This window comes from Myxine glutinosa, chromosome 4, assembly GCF_964187855.1.
Source record: "Myxine glutinosa chromosome 4, kmMyxGlut1.1, whole genome shotgun sequence".
NCBI lineage: Eukaryota > Metazoa > Chordata > Myxini > Myxiniformes > Myxinidae > Myxine > Myxine glutinosa.
This window is the reverse complement of record NC_136264.1, coordinates 208,063,122-208,087,788: the sequence shown is the minus strand read 5'-3', so window position 1 is coordinate 208,087,788 and position 24,667 is coordinate 208,063,122. Positions and strand designations below refer to the sequence as shown.

Genomic DNA, 24,667 nt, shown 5'->3' with positions numbered 1-24,667 from the left:
CCAAATGTCTGAGGTTTAAATAAGACAGGTTCCTCCAAGATCATCTCTAACGATGTTCTAATCATTTGCACCTGAGCTGGTGCACCTGATTCTAATTTTAGGTACAGTATTTGAAGTAGTGATAAATGTAGGGGTGTACAGTGATCCCTCGTTTATCGCGGGGGTTACGTTCCAGAACCCCCCGCGATAGACGAAAATCCGCGAAGTAGCGACCATATTTTAATTTTATTATTTATATATATTTTAAAGCTTTATGACCCTCCACACACTCTTATTAACCTTTCCCACACTCTTATTAACCTTTCTCACACTCTTATGAACCTTTCCCATACTCTTATAAACACTTCCTATACTCTTAAACACTTTTTACACTCTTAAACATACGTAATTTTAACAACATATAAAATTCTAATGGGTACTCACCATTGAAGATACTGTAGCGAACCATGGGTCCCCCAAGCAAGACCAGCATCAGAATCTCCTTGCTCCAGCTGGTGACGTCACCGGCGGGGATCCCCGGCGCCAGAGTGGCTGGTCACGTGACCGCCAAAGCGTGCCGCGCATGCGGGTATAATCAGCTACACCTGTTGATCACGTGACCACCGAAGCACGCCACGCTTGAGAGGCGTGGCTTTCGGTTTCGGTTTCTGGTTGTGCTTTATAATGCAGCCCGATAAACGGGCTTTTCAGTGTTCCCGAGTTGGTTTTGAGAATAAATATCTTCTCGGACGAGTTTGTGTCTTGCCCGTCATTTTGTCCGTATCAAGCAAGAGCCCCGGCTCTTCAATACTACAACTTGCGTGATGAAGATGATGATGAATTAGCTGTGCAGTACTGATGACGAAGGTGATGACGATGATGAATGTACTGCACAGCCAGAAAGAGCATTACAGTTACCCATTACGTGGGTAACTAGCGGAAGTGGAAGCTGCCGCATCTGCGTTTTCCATACGCACGACTCTTTGTCTCTTTGTCTACTCTTCTACTGTACACTATGTACAGTATTTTATTTCTTGTAATATGTTTTAATTACTGTATTTTTCTTATTGTTTTACGTTTTTTAATTTTTTAGGCTAGAAAATGCTTATTTTACCACAAAAATATTTAAAATAATAGTATATAAAAATACATTTATACCGCAAAATCCCGCGATATAGCGAAAAATCCGCGATATAATTTTACATATACTAGCGAGAAAAACCCGCGATGTACCGAAGCCGCGAAAAGTGAACCGCGATATAGCGAGGGATGACTGTACTTACTTTTTCCACATGCGAAATTTGCATTTATGTTTATTTAAATTATACAATGGACTACAAAATGTAAATGTTTCATGATATTTGTTATATTATATCACCTTTATCTATCAATATTGTTGAAATGAAGATCAAATAGCTGTATGTTGAAATATGTTGAAAAAGTCAAAACTTTACAAACAAACTTACTTACTTTTTCACGTGACTGTACGTACCTGTTAAATCTCAGTAGTCTACAGCACTGGGATACAAAATGCCACGTGATTGCGCACCGAATGGACACAGTTTATTTAAAGTCCTTCAAGGTCGTCCTTTCGCGCGGCTCGTCTCTTCGTTCAGCTCGAGACGTTTCATCATGTTTCATCACATTCACCCTCCGTTAAAAAAAAATCAAGCAAGCCATGAAGCAATACCAAGAAAATGGAGCAGTCTAATAACACACAGAATTCCTACCAACCTAGGCGATTCAGTCGCTGGCACAGATGGCCCGAACGGGTGCGATATTTCCCTTCCCGGCCAGATCCTTCACTACCCGTAGCCGAAGTTCAACTTCGCCCGATAGGATTCTATGCTGACTAACTGTCACTGTTCGGATTGGCGAACCAGGTAACGAAGTATCATCACGTCCTCAGCCTCCGGCAAATCATACGGCTTCAATTGATCGGGTATCTCTGCGATAGCATTAGCCTTAGTGTCCCTCTCATTCAGGATCTCTGCAGGGCGCGAGGTGTCAGACCGATACTGTAGTTTCTCGCCCGTCCTGTAATCTGACGTGAGCGTATTCCGGGTTGGCCTCTAAAATGTGTATGCGATCTACCAATGGCTCGTACTTGCTTTGCCTAACTGCTCGCTTCAGCAGAGCAGGACCGGGCTCCGACAGCCACGAGGGTAGTGATTGCCCACTGGCACTGCGTCGTTGGTAGTGAAATAACCGCTCGTGTGGGGTTTTGTTCGTCGCGGTACAAAGTAATGCTCAGATGGCATGCAACGCCTCAGGTAACACTCGCTCCCACGATTGCACAGGTAACCTGCGCGTCTTCAAGCTCATCGTAACTGCTCTCCATACAATTCTGTTGTAATGTTCCACCTGGCAGTTGCCTTGGGGGTTATACGTGGTAGTATGGCTGGAGGCTACTCCCCATTCCTGGAGGAATTGCTTAACTTCCCTGGATAGAAACACGGTTCCCCCAGTCTGAGTGTACATAAGCAGAGTAGCCGAACGTGAGAAACAGCTGCTGAAGACAGCGTATAACTGTCATGAATGACATATCAGCACGGGTATGCGAACGGGAATAGTGAGGACTCGTAGACAATTGTAAGAATGTATTGTCACCGGCCAAGCCCAGGCAACGGCCTCTTAAAATCCACATGCAGTCACTCCCAAGGTTGTCCTGCGTGGATCAAAGTCCCCATTGGAGGTCTATAGAATCTTGGCTTGACTTCGGCGCACACAGGACACGACCGACAGGCGCTGGACATCTTCGATGGAAAAGGGCAGATTCCTACATTGTGCGAAGTGAGCTAACCGGGTGACGCCCGGATGACACAATGATTCATGGATCCCATGTAATCTTCTGACATCATGCCAGCACAGACAGGCCGAGACAGCGCATCGGCCGCCACATTATCTCGCCCAGGTCTATACACGATCTCGAAACTGAAGTCGGCCAACTCTATGCGCCAGCGAGCTATTTTGTCATTCTTAATCTTTTGAGAATGCCGTGCGTTGTACATAAAAGCCATCGACTGTTGGTCGGTAATTCTTTTAAATGTTTTCCAAGTCGAAAGTGAAGCCACCATCTAACAGCTTCTACGACAGCGTATGCCTCCTTTTCTGTCGCAGAATGGCGCCGTTCACTATCAGACAAAGTCCTCAAAGAATGCGATGGGGCCTCCTGCCTGGTTGAGCGTAGTGGCAATCGCCGGCATCCGTCTCGATCATTAAAGGTACCGCTTCGTCTATCGAGGTCACTACAGCCTATGTCACTACAGCTATGTTGGTTTTGAGTTGTTGAAAAAGCAGCTTTCGCCAAAAAGGTCAACGGAATAATTTACATTCCCCTAGCAGTCTGATCTTCTCTGAGTACCGTGGGATCCATTTTTAGTAATGCGAGAACAGACTGAGTGCCCGGCGCAGTGCAGCCCGATCAGGGGGAGGGGCCATCTCGAGCAACGGTTGCAGGCGAGTTGCATCGGGTCTAATCTCTCAATCGGTCACCATGTACCCTAACAGGTCTATAGTTTTGGCTGCATACTTGCACTTATCTTCGTTGAGGGTCAAATTGTACTTTCGCACCACGGCCAAGAATCTCTGCAAATTTGCATCATGGCCGGCTTGATCACGGCCACAGACCGTCACATTGTCAACGTATACAAACGCATCGTTGAATTGCTCTTTGGCTATGATGTCATCGAGCGCACGTTGGAAGCAGGATACCCCATTCATGACTCCAAAGGGAATTCTTCGAAATTGGTACAACCACTGCCGGATTCAAAGGCGGTATCAGGTCGATCGGCTTCTCTAATCGGTATCTGATGATACGCGCTACGAAGATCTAAGGTGCTGAACAGCCTGTAGGTAGCCACCTCCCAGACCATATCATCCATCTTTGGGAGCTGGTAGGCGTCCAACTGAGTATAATGATTAATTGTTCGTGAGTAGTCGATTACCATTCGTTTCCATTGGTTAGGATTAGGGACCACGAGTACTTGAGCTCTCATCGGCGAAATACTGGTCTCGATATTTCCCTCCCGTAACGATCGTTCGGTTTTGCTCTCGAAACTGAAGTTGGCGTTGGCCACCAGGTTTACAACACAGATCCCTTTGGTGCTTTGACACAGTGACGCGGACGCCATATAGACCCGGGTAAGCCACCGGGTCGGCATGATGGGCCATCCGTGACTTCGAACCAGAGCGTGGCTGACGAAACTGTCACTGCTCCCCGTGTCAATCAATGCATCAGCATCCCGGCTGTTAATCTCCACCGGCATCACAGCTTTGGCTAGCCCGTGAGGAGCAGTCATGGTGAGCGGGTTAGTTTTGAGTTGTTGAAAAGCAGCTTTAGCCGACAAGGTCAATGGGAATAATTTACATTCCACTAGCGGTCTGATCTTCCCTGAGTACCGTGGGATCCATTTTGAGTAATGCGCGAACAGACCGAGTGCCCGGCGCAGCGCAGCCCAATCAGGGGGAGGGGCCATCTCGAGGAACGGTTGCAGGCGTGTTGCGTCAGGTCTAATAATAATAATAATAATAATTCATTTATTTTGTATAGCGCTTTTCCAGAAGCCCAAAGGCGCTTTGACAGAGTGGCAAACATAATGCATAACAATACATGAAAACAACAATTTCAAAAAAGACAAGAATCAATAGGGAAATATTTAAAGCAAAAGGAGGGAGAAGGAGAAGAGATAGTCAGGGGTTAAATGCTGTGGGTTGAATGTTGAATGCAGTGTTGAACAGGTGGGTCTTTAGTGATGTTTTGAATGTGGTGAGTGAGGAGGAGTCTCTGATGGTGTGAGGTAGTGAGTTCCAGAGGGTGGGCGCAGCGATGGAGAAGGCCCTGTCCCCCCAGGATCTGAATTTGGTCCGGATGGAGGGGGTCAGGAGGTTTGTACCAGCAGAGCGGAGGTTGCGGGTGAGAGTGTGTCTGGAGAGGAGGTCAGCCAGGTAGGATGGGGCCAGGTTATGGAGGGCTTTGTATGTCAAGAGGAGGATTTTGTACTGGATTCTCTGGGGGATGGGGAGCCAGTGAAGCTTGTAAAGGACGGGGGTGATGTGGTCACGGGTCCGGGAATGGGTGAGTAGACGGGCAGCGGAGTTCTGAATGTATTGGAGTTTATTGGTGATTTTTGAGGGTGAACCATAGAGGAGGCTATTGCAGTAGTCCAGACGGGAGGTGATGAAGGCGTGGATGAGGGTTTCTGCAGCCGTGGAGGAGAGGGATGAGCGGAGACGGGCAATGTTTTTCAGGTGAAAGAAGGCTGACTTTGTGATCTGTTTAGTGTATTTGTCGAAGGAAAGGGTTTGGTCAAAGATGACGCCAAGATTCCGGATGTGAGGGGAGGTGGATACTGGGATACCGTCGATGTTGAGGGCAAAGTTATGGGTGGATTTTGTGAGCGTTTTTGGGCCAATGATGATTATTTCAGATTTATCACAGTTAAGCTTGAGGAAGTTGATTTGAAGCCAGGATTTTATTTCAGTGATGCAGTTTGTCAGGATAGAGTGGGTGTCGGTGGAGACGAACTTGGTGGAGATGAAAAGCTGGATGTCATCGGCGAAGCAGTGGAATTGGAGACCATGACGGCGGATTAAGTGACCGAGCGGGGACAGGTAAAGGATGAAGAGGAGGGGGCCAAGAACTGAACCTTGGGGGACACCTTGGGGGAGGGGAGCAGTGGGGGATTTGCAGTTATTGATGGAGATGAACTGGCATCTGTCATAGAGGTATGATTTAATCCAAGAGAGGGCAGTGCCGGTAACGTTAAAGGTGGATTCAAGTCGGGTGAGGAGGATAGTGTGATCGATGGTGTCAAAGGCAGCGCTGAGGTCGAGGAGGACGAGAATGTTGAGGTTGCCAGCGTCAGAGGAGAGGAGAAGGTCGTTGGTGATTTTGAGGAGAGCAGTTTCAGTACTGTGGTTGGACCGGAATCCGGATTGGAATGTTTCATACAGGTTATTGGCAGAGAGATGATGTTTGAGTTGAGTGGCTACAGCGCGTTCCAAAACTTTTGACAGAAAGGGTAGGTTGGAGATGGGTCTGAAGTTGTTTAGGGTGTCAGGGTTTAGACCAGGTTTTTTTAGAATGGGGGTAACAGCAGCAATTTTGAGCGAAGGTGGGACGATGCCTGTAGACAGGGAGGAGTTTATTGTTGCAATGATAAGTGGAGAGAGAGCAGGGAGGGAGGCTTTGACAAAGCTGGAGGGGATGGGGTCAAGAGTGCAGGTGGCAGTTTTCATTCCTATGAGGAGTTCAGAGAGGTCAGTAGGGGAGATTGGGGAGAACCGAGACAGGGGGTGGCAGGACAAGGGGGGGCAGGTGGTTGGAGGGGGAGCGGGTGCGGCGGTGGTCAAGCTGTTGTAGATGTTGTCAATTTTGCGTTGGAAGAAAGAGAGGAAGGAGATGCAGTTGTCTACTGTGAATGACTGGGTGGTGGTGTTCAGGGGGCGGAGGAGTTTGTTTATTGTCGAGAAGAGTGCTTTTGGGTTTCCGGAGCCAGAGTGGATAATTTGAGAGTAGTAGGCAGAGCGGGCGCGGGAGAGGGCATCTTTGTAGTGTTGTAGGTGGTCCTTGTAGGCTTGGGAGTGAACTGTGAGACCCGTTTTATTGCGGAGTCTTTCAAGTTGGCGAGCACGAGTTTTCATCAGGTGGAGTTCAGGGGTAAACCAGGGAGCAGAATGGGTGAAAGAAACTGTTTTGGTTTTTACAGGCGCAAGCTGGTCAAGGCAGGAGGAGAGAGTGTGGTTGTAGTAGTCAGTGAGGTCAGAAGGGGTGTGGAGGTCAATGAAGGGAGAAGTGGACATTTTTTCAGCGAGGGTGGATGAGAATGAGGTAGGTGAAAGAGCGTTTAGCTTACGGAAGTTGATTGTGCGATAATGCCTTGGTGTTGGGGCGGGGATGTTGATGGTCAGAGTGATGGCTAAGTGGTCAGAGAGGGTGAGGTCAGAGCCATAGAGATGGTGCAAATTTAATCCAGTGGAGCAGACAAGGTCCAAAATGTGACCACGGATATGGGTAGGAAAGTCGACATGTTGAGTGAGGTTAAAGCAGGTGAGTAAATCAGTGAAGTCAGTGGTTATTGTGGAGTCAGTGGAGTCCATGTGGATATTGAAATCACCAAGGAGGAGGATTGAGGGGGAGAGGGAACATAGCTGGGTCAGAAAGTAGGAGAAGTCAGACAGGAATGATGGGTGTGGTTTGGGAGGGCGGTAGACGACAGCCATGACTGACTGCGTGCGACCAGAGAGTTTTAAAGCCAGGTGTTCAAATGATGGAGCAGATGAGATGGAGATGAGGTTGGTCTTGATGTCTTGACGGTGGATAACGGCAATTCCACCACCTCGGCCCTCCGAGCGTGGTTTATTGACGTAGGAATATCCATTGGGTGTGGTGAGGTTAAGTGTGTAGTAGTCCAGAGGTTGTTGCCAGGTTTCGGTGAGACAGAGAAAGTCCAGTTTGTTATCCAGGATGTATTCGTTCAGGATGAGGCATTTGTTGTTGAGGGACCGGGTGTTGAACAGGGTGAGCTTGATGTTGTTTTGAACAGCAGGGATGAATTCAGGTGATTTAGCCAGGGTTCGTAGGCAGGAGGTGCGATCGTGTGCGTTGCTGTGACCAGGTGCGCTGGGACGAAGAGTGAGAGTGCGCTGAGCCGACCAGAGGACGGGGATGGAGTGACCTGATTGCAAATAAACAAACTTACGACCGGAGCCACGGTGAATATACCTGGGTCGTCGGAGGAGTCCATTTGATTTGATGGCAGAGATGCATGATGGGGTGGAGCGGGTATTGAGCAGAAGAAGCCTTGCGGCGGAGTACCTCAGAGCCATGCCAGGCAGGAGCGAAGGGACGAGTACGAGGCCAAGGTCGAGGAGGCAAAGCGGCAAACGCAGCGGCAAACGACTGCAGCCGCTAATCAAGACCACAGCGGCAAACAGCCACCGCCGCAAACAACGGGAGCGGGCCTGAGGAAACAGTGGAGGAGCCGGGCAGGCGAAGCCAGGAGCAGAGCCGGGACCGAGCAGAGGGCAGACCCAACGGTCAAAAATCCGCCACGACCACCAGAAAAGCAAACTATGTACAATGGCCCAGTCGGAGAAGCGGCGAACAAGTAACGCCAGCGTCCTCTCCAGACCGGACCGGAAGCGGAAGTCAATCTTGCGTCGGGTCACAGTGGTTGACCTTAGTTAGGCCTATGCTGACCTTTTGGTCTATGTTGATCTCAAAAATAGTTGGTGGTTGAATTCAGTTCGCTGATAAGAAAATCCCATTCAAATTTTACTCAATCGGAGGAAAATTGAGGATTTTAGAAATTTGAGAAAATTTGGTTGACCTTTGGCCTATGTTGACCTTGTGACCTATGTTGATCTCAAAAATAGTTGGTTTCATTCAGTGAGCTGATATGAAAATCCAATTCGAATTTCAAGTCAATCGGATGAAAATTGAGGATTTTAGAAATTTGGAAAAAAGCTGTTGAACTTTGGCCTAGTTTGACTTTTGGACCTCAAAAATAAATAGAATTTTGTCGGACCATGAACTCCACCATTTGGTGAAGTTTCGTGAAGATTAGTTTCAAAATTGTGACTTGTAGGCAAGTATAAGTGAGCGGACAGACAAACACACAAACTGGAATGATCAACATACTTGTCAAAAAACTTTTTTTTGCCCAGTGACCTTTGGTGGTGGAGGTAATAATCGTGGAATTAATAGTCATCAAAAGTATCAAGCCTGTTGAAATGTTCACACAATTGCTTATCAAGTATATCTTCATTTGATTTGGTGCAAATAATTTTATGATTGATGTGAAAGTGTTGAGAGTGAGTCATGTGCTCCAAGACGAACCAATTTGATGTTCTACAGTGCATATTTGAACCATCTGTACTTTATTCAACCGGTTTCAGAATCAAGTAAAGTATTGAGGAGAGTGATATCATGTACTCCGCCATTTTGATTTCTTGCGTAAAATGTAAATGGTCAAAGGAAGAAATGAGTTTGATAAATATAAATGTTAATAAATGGCACCGCAAAGCGGGCGTAACCCCTCAGCCCATGCATGGTGGAAACCAATTTCAAGATGGCTGCCGTGGCGGCCATATTGAAAATCGCAGCGCACCCATTTTCGAAAGGAACCTTCCTCTACTCAACCCCAACAAACACTGAAAAAATGGATTTAATCGATCAAGCCGTTCTGCTCGAAATTGACGGAAACCAATTTCAAGATGGCTGCCGTGGCGGCCATATTGAAAATCGCAGCGCACCCCACTTTCTCCCTCTGTGTTTCCCTATAACCTCACACCATTTCTCAGCCTATTCCTGATCAACAACCATGCCCTATGCAGAGCATTGGTGCTGCCGAGTCGGTTACTAGGCTGCAATCCTGGATGGGTCGCCCCTCTGACTCTGAAGTTGGGGCAGAAATTTGTTCAGGGCGCTGGCGATAGCTCTTCTACTCTTCACAAAGGACAATTTGGGTAGTTAACGTCCATGAACTAATGCTAGCAGATGGGACGCCTGTTTAACATCCATCCTAGGGATGGCACACACGTTGATCAAACACCCTGCCTGTGAAACACCATGATGACAGTCCATAGCTGGGTCGGAATTCGAACCCACGCCAGACAGCTTAAAAGAGAGCATAAATACATTTCGACCATCCTGCCAGCCCTCTCTTCCTCTCACTCTCGGCAACACTAATTTTCTTCTTTCCCCTTTCCTCTCTCCCAAATTACCCTTTCCCTCCCTCTTTTGGCCTTCTCACTCTGACCCTCCTCTTTACCACCACCACACATATTTGTTACAACTTGTCGAGTACAGCCCAATGGGCTAAGGGGTATTGTCGTCACGGACGGGCGTCCGGGCGTCCGTCAACTTTTGGTTTCCGTCAACTTCAAGGAGAACGGCTTGTCCGATTAAATTCATTTTTGCAGTGTGTGTTGGGGTTGGGTAGAGGAAGGTTCCTTTTGAAAAGGGGCGCACTGCGATTTTCAATATGGCCGCCACGGTAGCCATCTTGAAATTGGTTTCCATAAATTTCGAGCAGAATGGCTTGTCCGATTAAATCCATTCTTGCAGTGTCTGTTGGGGCTGAGTAGAGGAAGGTACCTTTCGAAAATGGGCATGCTGCGGTTTTCAATATGGCCACCACGGCAGCCATCTTGAAATTGGTTTCTGTCAATTCGAGCAGAACGGCTTGTCCGATTAAATCCATGTTTGCAGTGTGTGTTGGGGTTGGGTAGAGGAAGGTGCCTTTCAAAAATGGGCACGCTGCGATTTTCAATATGGCCGCCACGGCAGCCATCTTGAAATCGGTTTCTGTCAATTTCGAGCAGAACGGCTTGTCCGATTAAATCCATTTTTGCAGTGTGCGTTGGGGTTGAGTAGAGGAAGGTTCATGGGCGCGAAATGGGTTCATGGGCAAAAATTTATTTACTGCAAGATCCTACTCTGTATACAACTTCGCTTCAAATAACAAACTATCATCAATGCTTCCTTTCAGCTTTCACCATGCATGGGCTGAGGGGTTACGCCCGCTTTGCGGTGCTATTTATTTATCACTACTTCACCCCCATTTATCATGCTACAATGGCATTCCCTGTTTTATTTCCCACCTTTTTCTGGACAGGTTGCTTGAGGGTGAATTCCCAGAAGAGGAAGAAGACATTGTGGAATATGCTGATGAAGGTTTTGAAGCTGAATAATTGCTTTCTCAGTTGGTGCAAACCTTGTGACGTGTGCAATTATAAACTTGCATGGATTATGATGAGCATGAATGTCCATGTAATGTGGGTATATGTTGGGAAAGTTTATAATTGCTTGTTTTGGGCTGTCAGAGCCATTGTCATAGAAAGCAATTAAAAAAAGTTTTTTTTTTTTGTTTTTTTTTGGTGTGTGCATTGTATGTGCATTGTATGGTATGTGCATTGTTGAGACTCTTATAAGAGTTAAAACACAGAACATATCACAAAGGGAGCAGGAGACGGGTGGTTGAGAGAAGGAAGCATAACAACAGTAGGGCACGGGGATATAAGGAGATCTGTGGAAGAGAGAGGGCTGGGGTGTGACACACGGGATAAACAAGATGGACACAACAGGGAATTTGAAGGAGGTGGATTAGGGGGGTAAAAAATATCAATGTTTTGGATGGGGGAAGATATGAGATGGTGGTGAACAGCTGTTTTGAAGACCTGGAGGAAAGAGATTGTGGGAGTTTGTTCTAGAGGGGTTGGGAGGCTGTGGAAAGAGTGAAGGTGAACAGTCTTTTTTTTTCTTCTTTTTTTTTGTATTCTGAATCGAGACTCGTGAAAGAGCTGACATCTACTTCACAAACAAATCAACCAGACAAACAAAATATATAAAAAGAGGGAGCGGAAGACAAGAGAATGGGAAGCACACAAACATTTGAGTGCACACAACATTTAAGAGCAGGGAGATGTGTTGGAGGGAGAGGGCTTGGGGGGAGGAGGCGTGGGAAAGGGGGGGGGGGGAGGAGTATAAAACACAAGGGCAACAAGGACTTCCAGGACAGAAGTTGGTATTTCAAAAAGTGGATTTGGGGTGAAATTATCGGGGATAGAAAAGATCAAGGTTTTGGATGGGGGAAGATAAGAGATGGTGGTGAACAGCTGTTTTAAAGACCTGGAGGGTGGAGTGGGATTGAAGAGAGTGAGGGAGTTTGTTCCAGCGGCGAGAGAAAAGAGGAATGAAGGAGTGAAGGTGAGCAGAGAGTCTTGATTTTGGCAGTTTAACCATAAGAGGGTTGCAGGCAGATCTTGTGCGACCTGTAGGAATATTTGCGGGACAGAGGCCAGAGAGAGCTGGGGGGGCAAGGCCAGAAAGGAGTCGGTAGAAGACGGAAAGACCACCAACCTGCCTGTGGTGAGTGAGTGAGAGGCCCTTGGAGTTAGCTTCATCGCGGGAGATTCCAATGATTCTGAATGCTTTGCTTTCAACAGCGTGAAGACGAGCTAGGTGTGAGGCAGGAGCACCAGCCCAGAGGGGAGAGCAGTATTCCATTGAGCTGCGGATGAAAGCCTTGTATGTGGTGAGGAGCTCAGGTGTGCCAAGGAAGGACTTCGCACGACGGAGGATGCCCAGTCGGCGACTGGCTTTGGAGGCCAGATTTGAAATGTGGTTTTCCCAGGGAAGATCATGGCAGATAGTGAGACCCAAAAGTTTGAGTGACAGAACTTCTTGGAGAGGATTATTCAGAAAGTAGATGGGAGGGTTGTCCAGTCGGTCTTTTCGGAGAGACATCGTAAGAGTGTGAGATTTGTCAGGATTGAAAGACATGTTCCACTTGTTTGCCCAGTCTGTGATTTTGTCCAGGTCTGCAGAGAGTGAGGAGGCTGCAGACTGCCGATCTGAGGGATGAAGAATGGAGCGACAGAGAGTAGAGTCATCAGCAAAGAGATAGAGAGGATTTTCAAGAGAGTCGGATAGATCATTGATGAGGACCAGAAAAAGCACAGGGCCCAGAACACTGCCTTGGGGAACTCCAGCCTGAACAGGAAGAGGAGATGAGAGAAACCCATTCCGGGCCACACGTTGACTACGACTAGAGAGGAAGTCCGCCAGCCATGCGTGGAGATTTCCATGGATACCAACAGAGGAGAGTTTGGTGAGCAGAGCGGGGTGCCAGACCGTATCGAAGGCACGTGATATGTCAAGAGAGACAGCTCTAATTTCCTGTTTGGCATTGAGGACTTCCATCCATTGCTGAGAAAGCAGTAGCAGCATGTCCAGAGTAGAGTGACCAGGTCTGAAACCAAATTGATGATCAGAGATCAAGCCATTGGAGAAGAGGAAAGATTTCATATCTGAAGCAATGATGGATTCCATGACTTTACTGATAATTGAGAGAAGGCTGATTGGTCTGTAGTTGCTGGGATCTGTTTTTTCACCTTTTTTGTGCAAAGTGGTGATGTTGGCAGATTTCCAAGCAGATGGCAGATGACCTTGAGCAAAAGAGAGTGTGAAGAGAACAGAGAGAGGGAGTGAAAGAGTGGAAGAACAAGATTTTAGGACCCGTGGGCTGATGCCGTCAGGTCCAGTTGCAGAATCAGATTCGAGGGTTGACAGAAACTTTTCCACCTTGTCAGGAGGAAAGGACACGGAGTCCAGGAGCAACTGGGTACGGTGGGTACAGAGAGGGATGGGTTTGGGACACAAGATTTAGAGGCAAACACAGAGTTGAGGCATTCAGCTTTTTCATGCGCGGAGTCATCCGTGTGGCCGTTTGAGGTGAGGGAGGGGATGGAGGGGGAACAAACACCAGAAACAGATTTGACCAGATGCCACCAGGATTTGGAAGAGGGAGACAGATAAGAGAGTGAAAGTCTTGTCTTGAAAGTCTGAAAGTCTGAAAGTCTTGAATTTGGCAGTTTCACCAGAAGGGGGTTAATGGCTCTTCAGAAGTATTGGAGGGGACAGAGCAGAGGGTTCAAGGCCATACAGGATTGCGGAGAAGCCAAAGACTACCAACGTGCCTGGTGTGAGAGCGTGAAAGACTCATTGACTCGGTCTCATCGAGGAAGATTCCAATGATTCTGAAAGTCTTGGTTTCTACAGCGTGAAGCCGAGTTCGGTGTGAGGCAGGAGCACCAGCCCAGAGGGGAGAGCAGTATTCCATCAAGCAGCATATGAAAGCCTTGTATGTGGTGAGCTGAAAAGTGCCTAGAAAGGACTTCGCACGACGGAGGATGCCCAGTTGGTGACTGGCTTTGGAGGCCAGCTTGGTTGCTTAATCATTGCTATTATGAAAAGCCGAGTTTTTTTTTCAAAGTCAATCATGTGACTTAAGTATCCCGATGGTAATCGGATCTTTTCAGAGGGAGATGAACACTTCAAGTTGCTTTTTAACATCATCCTTGTCAACTTGTTGGGGTTATTACATTTTTGTACAAGATCATGGCTGCTGAACAGCAGTGGGGCTGCTCTTGGACATAGTGAGCAAGAGAATGAATGTAGAGGAGGGAAGGACATCCCATAATGTGCAAGTGTAATGGGTTTATGATGATTGCCATTAGGGGTGGTGGTGAGCTGAGATGCCGGTGTTTGAGGTCTTGGATGGAAGAGTGGGACTGAACAGCCAAAGAAGAAGCAAAAGTTTTCTCGGTGTACAGGGAGCCTGCGTTTGGGTCGTCTACCCAAGATGGCGTCACTGAAAGAACGTGTACTTCCTGGAGGGCTGAGAGTTCAGAGGGGCTTCCTGCGTGTTGAGGACTGCATACAATTAGGGAACAAATTTGTGTTGAAGAAAATTAGTGCCTCTTTCAAAATAAAATTGACAATGTGCTGTAAATAAATAAATAATGAAATCTCCTTTTAGGTCTTTTTCATTACAGTATGTTGTAAGTCATGAAATGTATACATTGTGCAGTTGTTATGGAGCTTGTAATCATGTAACATGATCAACATTATACATCGGTGCAGGGTAAGGTGCTTTGTATTTATCAGGTTTAAAAAGTCACTTGAGCAACCTTTGTGTGTGCGTGTCCCTTATTTTCGACCTATTTTGGTAAATTTCGTCATTTTATTAAAAATGTGATTTTCCCAATTCCTTATTGTATGACAAAAGTTAAAACCTGTTTTTCAGTCTTTATACAAAGTTAACAAACTCCCAACAACAACAACAACCACGGTGCCCGAAAAAGGCCAAGCCCCGCTTTGCGGGGAAAAATGGCCTCTAAAGGTGTTTTTTTATTTATTATTATACAAAGTTAGATTACCTTTGGATTACCGAGTTACCTTGCAGACATTACAGTTACCTTTCAGCTTGATTGGTGAAATGCAGCCTGGTATTGGCTGGGCATTTGGTGCGGATTAGGGAGGGAAGAGAGAATGGCGAATGGAGCAAGGTTGCAGGAAAAGAGGTCGATCGGAGGATTGTGTGAGGAGGGATAGTGAGGTGGAGGTGGTTGGAGAGTGGAGAGAGTTGGCTGAGGACAGAGGGGAGTGGAGGAGTATCGTGGAGTTTGGTACCATCGGACCTCACCCCTTACAATGCGACGCGAAGAAGAAGAACCACTCGGAGGACATGGTTCAGTAATTGCTGGATGGTCACGTGCTGCTTGTCCGCCATTTACGCCGAGTCGAGGGGATGGCATGATGGCTTAGAGACACGCCCACTCCCCCCCAAGCTGTCTATCCTGGGTTCGAATCCCAACTTGGTTACAAACTGTCTTCACAGGTAGGGTGATCCATCAATGTGTGACGTCATCCCTCGGATGGACGCCAAACTCGACGTCCCGTCTCCGGCATTGTCTGGTGGACGTTAAAGATCCCACGGTGTTCCTCGCGAAGAGTAGGTGAGCTATCGCCGGCACCCTGAACAAATACCCACTCAAACCAGCAGGGGGCACTGCATCAACGGTACCCTCTCACTCGAAAGCAAAATGGTGATGCAATCCCGCAGTCACGTGCTACATACGTGCGAAAGATTACAAGGACCAACGCGGATCTCTATCCCCAAGCCTGCGCAACGATTGCCAACCTATGGTTCCTCGTGCTCTAATATACCATTTTTAAATGCTGTTTGTTAAGCAAGGAAGCCGAAGGATGAGCCTATTTTTATTTATTTTCCATACCTTCCCCTTCTCATGTTTCGTTTTCTCTGCACTTGCCACTTTTCCTGTTTCGTTATTTCCTTTGAAGCACCTGTACCTGTTGATCTTGTGTTATAGACGGTGTATTTGTAAGAAAAGCTTGCTCAAGTTCAAAATCGCTCCAAATGTACAACGGCTTTTTAAATAATCTTGAGTTCCTTGCCACAAGCACTTTTAATAGGGAATTTTGGCGAATGTAGTTATGAATTTGGATTACAGTGGCACTGTAAATTGCACACTGTACTCGATATGCAAATTAAGGCGCTGACGTAATGACAGCGAAAACTTGAGGCGGAGTTGGCGGGAAGGCTGAGGTGGAATGAATTTGTTCTGAAATCGTCTCGTTGTGAGATTTTAAACGACTTCTCAGGGTTTGGGTCCAGAAAGGGTTCGCCGACTAACTGTTCAATGCAGGCAGTTCTGTGAAACAACATTTGTGGGCTTTTGTTGTTCGTCCCCCGGACCTGTGGTTGAACGACGTGCGTTTCCGCTTTCTCAGGGACTTGTTCAATTACCTCAGACTTCCCTCGAATGGTGTTGAATTACCCCAGAATTCCCTCTAATTCACCTCCATGGTGTTGAATTACCTCAGACTTCCATCGTATCCAGGTCCATGGTGTTGAATTACCTCGGACTTCGTCCATGGCGAGCACCAAACGTGTGCTCACACGTTCGTCTGTGAGGGTACGTACGCGTTTTGATCACATTTTAATCACGGACTGGGTTTGAATTGCTTCGTGAACGTTTATTTACGGTATGTACTTCAGGATTCTACTCGACACAAAGTTTAAAGACTCCGACCCGGACATTCAATCAGCAGTACTGGATTGACATGTTTTAACATATTTGTAACATTAGTCAAAATTGCTTCGAACGACTGCAGTTAACGTCCTTGTCTACTTAATACGTACACCTGTGTGTACATTACTGTATACAGTACTGTCGTTTATAACGGCAAAACACTCGCTATTCCTCTGCATATCGGCGATGACCTATGACGGTGATACGTGCTTACGGTATTCCCAGTATGAGGCACTTTTAAATAAGCGATAATTGTTCTACATGTAAAGGTGAGGATGGGTGGTGTAAGTTGGGAAAGGGAGAGGATACGGCATAAAGGGGAATGGAATTGAATTGCAGGGGGCTGGGGGAATTTGTGGGAGAAGGTCGTTGAGTCAACAGGGTGGGGGTTTCACCCCCCCCCCCTCCTCCCCCTCCCCCTCAATCCCCAACACCTTTACGGAAGTAAATTTTACAATAGGGAATATATAATGGTGAGGCACGGTCTGATCCTCTCATTGACCTGATCTAACACACACTACATGGCCAAAGGTATGTGGACACCCGGACATCACACCTGTATGTGCTCGTCGAACATCTCATTCCAATATCATGGGCATTAATATGGAGTTGGTCCCCCCCTCTCCACTCCCATTTGCTGTTATAACAGCCTCCACTCTTCTGGGAAGGCTTTCCATTAGATATTAGAACATTGCTGTGGGGATTTCCTTCCATTCAGTCACAAGAGCATTAGTGAGGTCGGGCACTGATGTTGGGCGATTAGGCCTGGCTCGCAGTCGGCGTTCCAATTAATCCCAAAGGTGTTCGATGGGGTTGAGGTCAGGGCTCTGTGCAGACCAGTCAAGTTCTTCCACACCGATCTCGACAAACCATTTCTGTATGGACCTCACTTTGTGCAAGGGGTCATTGCCATGCTGAAACAGGAAAGGGCCTTCCCCAAACTGTTACCACAAAGTTGGAAGCACACAATCGTCTAGAATGTTATTGTATGCTATCGCATTAAGATTTCCCTTCACTGGAAATTCGGCCGAGTCCGAACCATGAAAAACAGCCACAGACCATTATTCCTCCTCCACCAAACTTTACAGTTAGCATTATGCATTCGAGCAGGAAGCGTTCTTCTGGCGTCTGCCAAACCCAGATTCGCCCGTCGGACTGCCAGATGGTGCAGCATGATTCATCACTCCAGAGAACGTGTTTCCACTGCTCCAGAGTCCAATGGTGGCGAGCTTTACACCACTCCAGCCGACGCTGGGCATTGTGCATGGTCATCTTAGGCTTGTGTGCGGCTGCTCGGCCATGGAAACCCATTTCATGAAGCTCCCGACGAATCGTTGTTGTGCTGACGTTGATTCCAGAAGCAGTTTGGAACTCGGTAGTGAGTGTTGTAACGGAGGACAGACGATTTTTAAGCACTTCAGCACTCGGCGGTCCCGTTCTGTGAGCTTTTGTGGCCTACCACTTCGCGGCTGAGCTGTTGTTGCTCCTCGACGTTTCCATTTCACAATAACAGCACTTACAGTTGACCGGGGCAGCTCTAGCAGGGCAGAAATTTGACGAACTGACTTGTTGGAAAGGTGGCATCCTATCACGATGCCACGTTGAAAGTCACTGAGCTCTTCAGTATGTCCCATTTTACTGCCAAGGTTTGTCTATGGAGATCGCATGGCTGTGTGCTTGATTATATATACCTGTCAGCAATGGGGTGTGGCTGAAACAGCCCAGTCCACTAATTAGAAGGGTGCCCGCTTACTTTTGGCCATTTAGTGTATGATGTCATGAACGGTCCTAAGTTGAAACAATCCTGTGCCCCAGTAGCGACGTGTGGTGAGGTGAGTGTAGCGAGCTGATCCATGCTCGTGTTATTACATTTTACATTTATCTTCAGCAAGCGAAGTAGGTTAATAATATCATCTGAGTTTGCTTTTAAAATATTTTGTTTGTTCTTCCTCTTTCATGTGCAACGCGTGACTTCGTGTGTGTTTGCATTGACCATTCTTGCCCCGAGTGACTGTGCCACTGATGCAGTGCCCCCTACAGGTTTGAGCAGAATTTGTTGTTCAGTGTGTCAGCGATAACGAACTTGCCATCTCTTTGTGAAGATCACCTTTGGACATTTAGCATCTACTGACGTATGCTAACATACATGACACCCAGTTTAACTTGCATCCAATGGACACATTGATGGTTCATGAGCTCTTGGAAACTTCTTGAAAGTCCTGAAAAAATATGAAGATATTTCCATCACTGGAAAGTCCTGGAAAATCTATAAAATCGACCTAATAATATCTGCTGCTGTCGGCAAATTCAACTGGCTCACAGCTGGCGGGGAAGTTCCAAAAGTACATCGATTTGTTGACATCTCTCTCCTAATCGTTCAGTAATGGTTTGTAATAAACTATTATAAAATCTGAGCCAATCAAAAGTTAGATGGACCAATTCGCCAGCATTTTACCAGTGTTGTTTTTTTTTTTTCATGATGACATGACATGCCTACATTATGCAGGACTTTACGGAAACTTCCGTTTAAGCAGGAAGTGGCTATTTCACAAGTGCAGTGTCGATTGTCGAAGCTTTGTTATTTTATTTCTCTGTGGCTTTTTCATCCTGACTACTGAGACTGGCTTATGAAAGACTTTCTTTGATGCAGTAACCAGAACAAGAAAGAGCAATCGGAGATTGCAAACCCTCGCCAGGATGTATTTTCAGTGGTTTTGAAGGCTTTTGTGTTAAAACAAATATGGCGGCCGAACCACGTGACCGATGACGTCATCATTTTTTTTTTTCCTAAACTAATTTATTCCTAGATTATGCTCAGGAAATTTCATCTTGATCGGATGAAGTTTTGTACTTGTCAAATTATGACGTCATCATTAACGTATTTTATTCCCCATGGAGAGTTCTTTACAATGAGCCACGTCTCAATTTTTTCTATTCAGCACTTTCAGAGATATAGAGGTGCAAAGTTTTTCGGTTTTTCCAATATGGCGGCCAAACCATGTTAAACTGGGTGTCCCGTCTGCTGGCATGCGTTGTTGAAAGTTAAATATCCCACTGTATCCTTCGCAAAGAGTCGGTGAGCCATCGCCAGCACCCAGAACAAATTACACATTCTTGCCCTAGCCAGCAGATGGCGCTGCATCAGCAGCACAGCTGCACCCTCAGACAATAATGCTACTGTGCAACCTTGTACTGCATATGAACGAAGAACGAAGAAGAATTTTAAAATCTATATATATACTAGAAAAGCACTCAGTGGAGAGCATACCTCCACCTGGTTGGCCATATCACTCGACGGTGAAGAATCACTTAGAAAATTAAACAATTCTCATATCCGAATCCGTATTCAGATCTTTACCAAAATCGAATTGTCCTTGTCAGACAACCAACCTCTCCACCAAGGTTTGTCCAAATCTGTCCCCAACTTTTTGAGATATTCTGCTCTGTATCGTTTTTGGCCCGATCCCCCAATGGTGACGAATCACTTTAAAAAATTCTACTATCCGGAACAGAATCCGGATCTTCACCAAAATCTAATCATTTCGTCCTTGTCACATACGCTACATCTCTGCCAAATTTCGTCCGAATCCGTCCACAACTTTTTGAGATATTTTCTTCACAAACAAACGGACAGACAGACAGACAGACAGACAGGGGTGAAAACATAATCTTTGGTGGCGGAGGTAATAAATGCTATTGTCCCTCTCTCTCTCTCTCCCTCTGTGGCGTTCTTTGTTGCTTATGCATGGCCACATGTTTTCAGTTACTGGGGTTTGAACCACTGACCTTTCAGACTCAGAGTGGATGCTCTCGCCATTACAACACCGATTCTGGTACCCATAAAGAAATGCATAAAGGGTCTTTTAATGTCTCCAAATGGTCCTCGTTTATTGTGCGTACCATCCGAATGATAGCTAAACATTTATAAGCATTCAAACCTCAGAACTGACAGCCCATATTGAACAAAACTACTCGTACTCCGCAAGTTCAACCTTTTAATGGTTCCATGCTTGCTCTGTTGTCATTTATTCTCAAGAAAAGTTTGACAGCAAAGCAAAGGAGTAAGAATCTCGATGAAAGTTTATTTGTTTTCAAGAGTTGGGTTTTTATTTATTTATTTAACGTGTTATTAAACACGTTTATTACGTTATATTACGGTTAAATTACGGTAAATTACGGTAAAATATTACGGTTAAACGTTTTATTAAACGTGTTCGAGCGCCAGCCAATCCTACAGTGGAGGATCAAGGGTAAAGTCTGAATTTCATTGACATTGCTTATGAGGGCCTCTGTATGTTTTTTGTGGAAATGATTGTTTCTGAAAATGACAATCGATCATGTGTTGGTATTTCCGGAGCCAGACGTGTTCTGCCCAAGGTGTATCTTTTGAAAACAGGAACTGATTCTACAAGACCAAAGTCAAGCATGTCTCCAAGAACTGCAAAGCTGAGGTAATAAGCACAGGGTATCGAGTGTAAAATTTTCATTGAGTAGAGTATTGAAGAAAAAGAAACCTTAGCTTGAAATATTGAATGTAAAGTTGCTTGGGTCATTGACATATTACCTATGCAAAAATGGTGGAATCTTTGACCTCACCCACTTCCTTATCTGAACGTCTTCTTCCCTCCGCTCCCTTTGTTTCCTTGCTTCGCGACTCACGCTTTTATACCCTTCATGTTGATCGATGAGATGTATCATGCTTCGGTGTCGGTGCTGCCGGAGCATTTCTTGGCATGGGTTATGCTGGTTGGTTTGGATTTGCCTTCCCAGAAATCAGTCCTTGCAGGGATTTGTAATTTGTTCAGAGTGCTGGAGATAACTTGCCTAGTTTTTGTGGATGACCCTTGGATATTTTACATCCAGTAATGCTAGTAGACAGGACACCCAGTTTAGCGTCCACCAAAGGGACAGCACACACATCGATGCCTTGCCGCGCATTCGTGTAGGACACCATTGAGGTGATGGTGGTACGGCCAGCAAGGCACATATATGATACGGCCGGCAGGTATCTGGTGATGGTACTGGCTAGCTAGTCAGTAGGAGATGATGGTGCATGCCTGCAGTTTGAGGCCAGCGGCAGGCAAGACAGCCAGCTTTGCCCCTCTGTCCTAATCTAACGTATCCTCTCACCTGATCTACCTATTATCCCACTTAGTCTGGATCCGTCCAACCGACTTTAACCCTTCTGGTTCTTCTCCTCCTTCTAGCCAATCTCTCGTGCTACCGCTAACTCTCCCCTTCCTGGGAGGAAGGGCAGGGACTTCAAGGTTTGGGTGGTATTGCCTCACTTGGCTCACTGGCGGAGTAGCTCGATTAGGGTGTGCCTTCCCCTACACTAACAATTTGGGACTCAGAATCTTCACAAAATTAAATTGCCCAACTCCTGTTCTCTCCAGTGGCCATGGATACCAAACGGTGCTCAGGGGAAGCACCTCTATTCTGTCATAGCATTTTCAAAGCCATCATTCCTCTTTTTCTTTAATCCCCCTTTATTGTTGTTTTACATAACCAATTTACCTGCCACGTGCTGATCCTCTTCTGTTTTGGGCATGAACCTCAAATTTTCCCTCTGTGCTGTTGTATAATCTCATGGCTGGGCAGTGTAAACCCTCCACAGGGTCCTTGCCTGCTCTGCTATGTGGCACTCCTGTGCTCCTGAGGCTTGAGTCCACCACACTCTTGAGCGGAGTCCTGGTGGGAGTGGGGGGGGGGGGGCTTCTCTGGTACTCCCAGCACCTACTATGCCATCATGGCATTCACCACCTCGGGTCCTCCTCCGGGTACCCGGGTCTTCCACAACAAAATTTAACTGCCTATGCCCTTCTGGCATCTGCGGTCTCTTCCGCTCAAGGCTCACAGGACCCAAGGTGCACCTTTCTCCTGCGCTGTGACTCACTCTCGGACCATACTCCTAGCCCTTTAACCCTACTTTTGCACTCATTTATTAATTAATCGTTGCTTCTCTCAGCACCAACACCCAAACGGCATCCATGTTTCAAAACAGCTAAATCTCCTCTATGTACCTATCGCTAAGATGGGAATTAATCTCCACAGAGGGATGTGCTTCCACCTTTTTTCTTGCATGCACACCCCTCTTCACATCATTATAATCAATCCCACACTATCAATTTGGATCCACAATCTATCCAATTACATCCACCTTTCAACTTGACACATATTCCTCCATTCATCCTGACTCTCCTCAAACAGAGAAGGGAGGAGGAGGAAGGCATTCTATCCTAATGGTCATCCAATATAAATGCCGATCGACTGAGCTGTAATTTGAGCTTTTATACAGGGCTTTCCGAAAGTATTCACAACCCTTGACTTTTCTCACATTTTGTTATGTCACAGCCTTGATGTAAAATAGCTTAAATTGGGATTTATTTTTGTCACTGATCTCCACATAATACCCCGTAATACCAAAGTGGATTTATTGAAATAATTTTAATTTAAAATGACAAGCTGAAATGTCTTGAGTCAATAAGTATTCAGCCCCTTTGCTATGACAATCCAAATTGAGCTCAGGTGCATCCAATTTCCTTTGATCGTCCTTGAGATGTCTCTGCAACATGATTGCATCCCACCTGTGGCCAATTCAATTGATTGGTCATGAATGATGTGGGAGTTCCTTAGATGATATATGAGAACCTCCCCAAAGGTCCTCCTACATCATCTGGCTGCAACCTTTGCTGGCTGCAGCACTTCACAAATCTAGACTTTATGGGAAAGTGGCCAGAAAGAAGCCACTCCTGAGAAAAAGGCACATGACTGCATGCCTGGAGTTTGCAAAAGAGGCACGTGAAAGACTGAGAGCACGAGGCGAAATATTATGTGGCCTGATGAGACAAAAATTGAAAGTTGTATGTCTGGCAGAAACCGAGCACAGCTCATCACCCATCGACAGTGCCGATAGAAAGTCTACGCCCCCTTTTCAAAATTTTCACCTTTTCTTACCTTATAGCCTGGAATTAAATTGCATTATACCAAACTTTTCCACCTTTATTTACACATCGTAACCCACAACTTCCAAGTGAAAAACAAATTCTACAAATTTCTGAAAATTAATTAAAAATACAAAACAGGAATATTTTGGTTGGATAAGTTTCTACCCCCCTGAGTTAATACTTGGTAGAAGCACCTTTTACAGTAATTACAGCTGTGAATCTGTTGAGATAGGTCTCTACCAACTTTGCACACCTTGATTGGACAATATTTGCCCATTATTCTGTACAAAACTGTTCAAGCTCGTTCAAGCTTGTTCTTTCATCCGCAGCTCAATGGAATACTGTTCTCCCCTATGGGCCGGTGCTCCTGCCTCACACCTGGCTCGGCTTCACGCTGTTGAATCCAAAGCTTTCAAAATCATTGGAATCTCCCGCGATGAAGCTACCTCTGAGGGCCTTTCACTCACTCACCACAGGCAGGTAGGTGGTCTTTCTGTCTTCTACCGACTCCTCTCCAGCCTTGCTCCCCCAGCTCTCTCTGTGCTCTGTCCCCCAAATATTCCTACAGGTCGCACAAGATCTGCCAGCAACCCTCTGATGGTTAAACTGCCGAAATCTCGGCTTTCTGCTCACCTTCACTCTTTAATTCCTCTTTTCTCCCGCCTCTGGAACAAACTCCCACACTCACTTCAATCACACTCCTCCCTCCAGGTCTTTAAAACAGCTGTTCACCACCATCTCTTATCTTCCCCCATCCAAAACCTTGATCTTTTCTACCCCCACTAATTCACCCCAGATCCACCTTGTTTGAAATTCCAACTTCTTTCCTGGAAATCCTGGCAGTGTCCATATGTTTATACCTCTCCCACCCCCCCCCCCCCTTCACATGCCTCCCCCCCAAAGCCCTCTCCCTCCCACAGATCTCTCGATGTCTCCATGTCTCTCGGTCCCTGCTCTCAAATGTTGTGTTTGTGTCCTGCCCCCTCTCTCCCCATCTTGTCTACCGCTCCCGATGTTATTTGTTTTATGTGTCTGTTTGTCTTTCTGTGTGATTAATGTTCGCTCTTTCACGAGCCTCGATCTTGTATACAACAAAAAAAAACAAACAAAAAAAAAGTTGCATGGGGAGCGTTGATGGACAGAAATCTTCAAGCCATGCCACAGATTTTCGATTGGATTTAGGTTGAGGCTCTGACTGGGCCACTCGAGGACATTTATCTTTTTGTTCCTTAGCCACTCCGGTATACCTTTGGCTGTGTGCTTCGGGTTGTTGTGATGCTGAAAGGTGAACTTCCTTCCTCATCTCAGCTTTCTTGCAGAGGGCATCAGGTTTTCCT

The 24,667-nt window shown here is 46.3% G+C and overlaps 2 protein-coding genes across 11 annotated transcripts in view; both read left to right on the top strand.

The window, feature by feature from the left end:
* The window catches only part of RNF14 (ring finger protein 14), a 116,206-nt gene extending 101,749 nt beyond the window's left edge, over nt 1-14,457 (top strand). For 8 of the 10 annotated variants that reach the window (XM_078776960.1, XM_078776950.1, XM_078776959.1 and 5 more), the window contains exon 8: nt 10,602-10,855. In XM_078776960.1, coding sequence (XP_078633086.1) covers nt 10,602-10,677 — 76 coding nt within the window. In that variant the 3' untranslated portion in view covers nt 10,678-10,855. Of the gene's footprint in view, nt 1-10,601; nt 10,856-14,004 lie in introns of those variants that run through there. The other 2 variants (XM_078776958.1, XM_078776957.1) reach the window with 1 other exon arrangement.
* Nucleotides 14,458-15,870: 1,413 nt separating this feature from the next.
* The window catches only part of LOC137426021 (protein furry homolog-like), a 417,549-nt gene continuing 408,752 nt past the window's right edge, over nt 15,871-24,667 (top strand). Inside the window, exon 1 of the mRNA XM_078776948.1 lies at nt 15,871-16,266. The gene's annotated coding sequence lies outside the window, so the exon portion shown is untranslated. The remainder of the gene's footprint in view (nt 16,267-24,667) is intronic.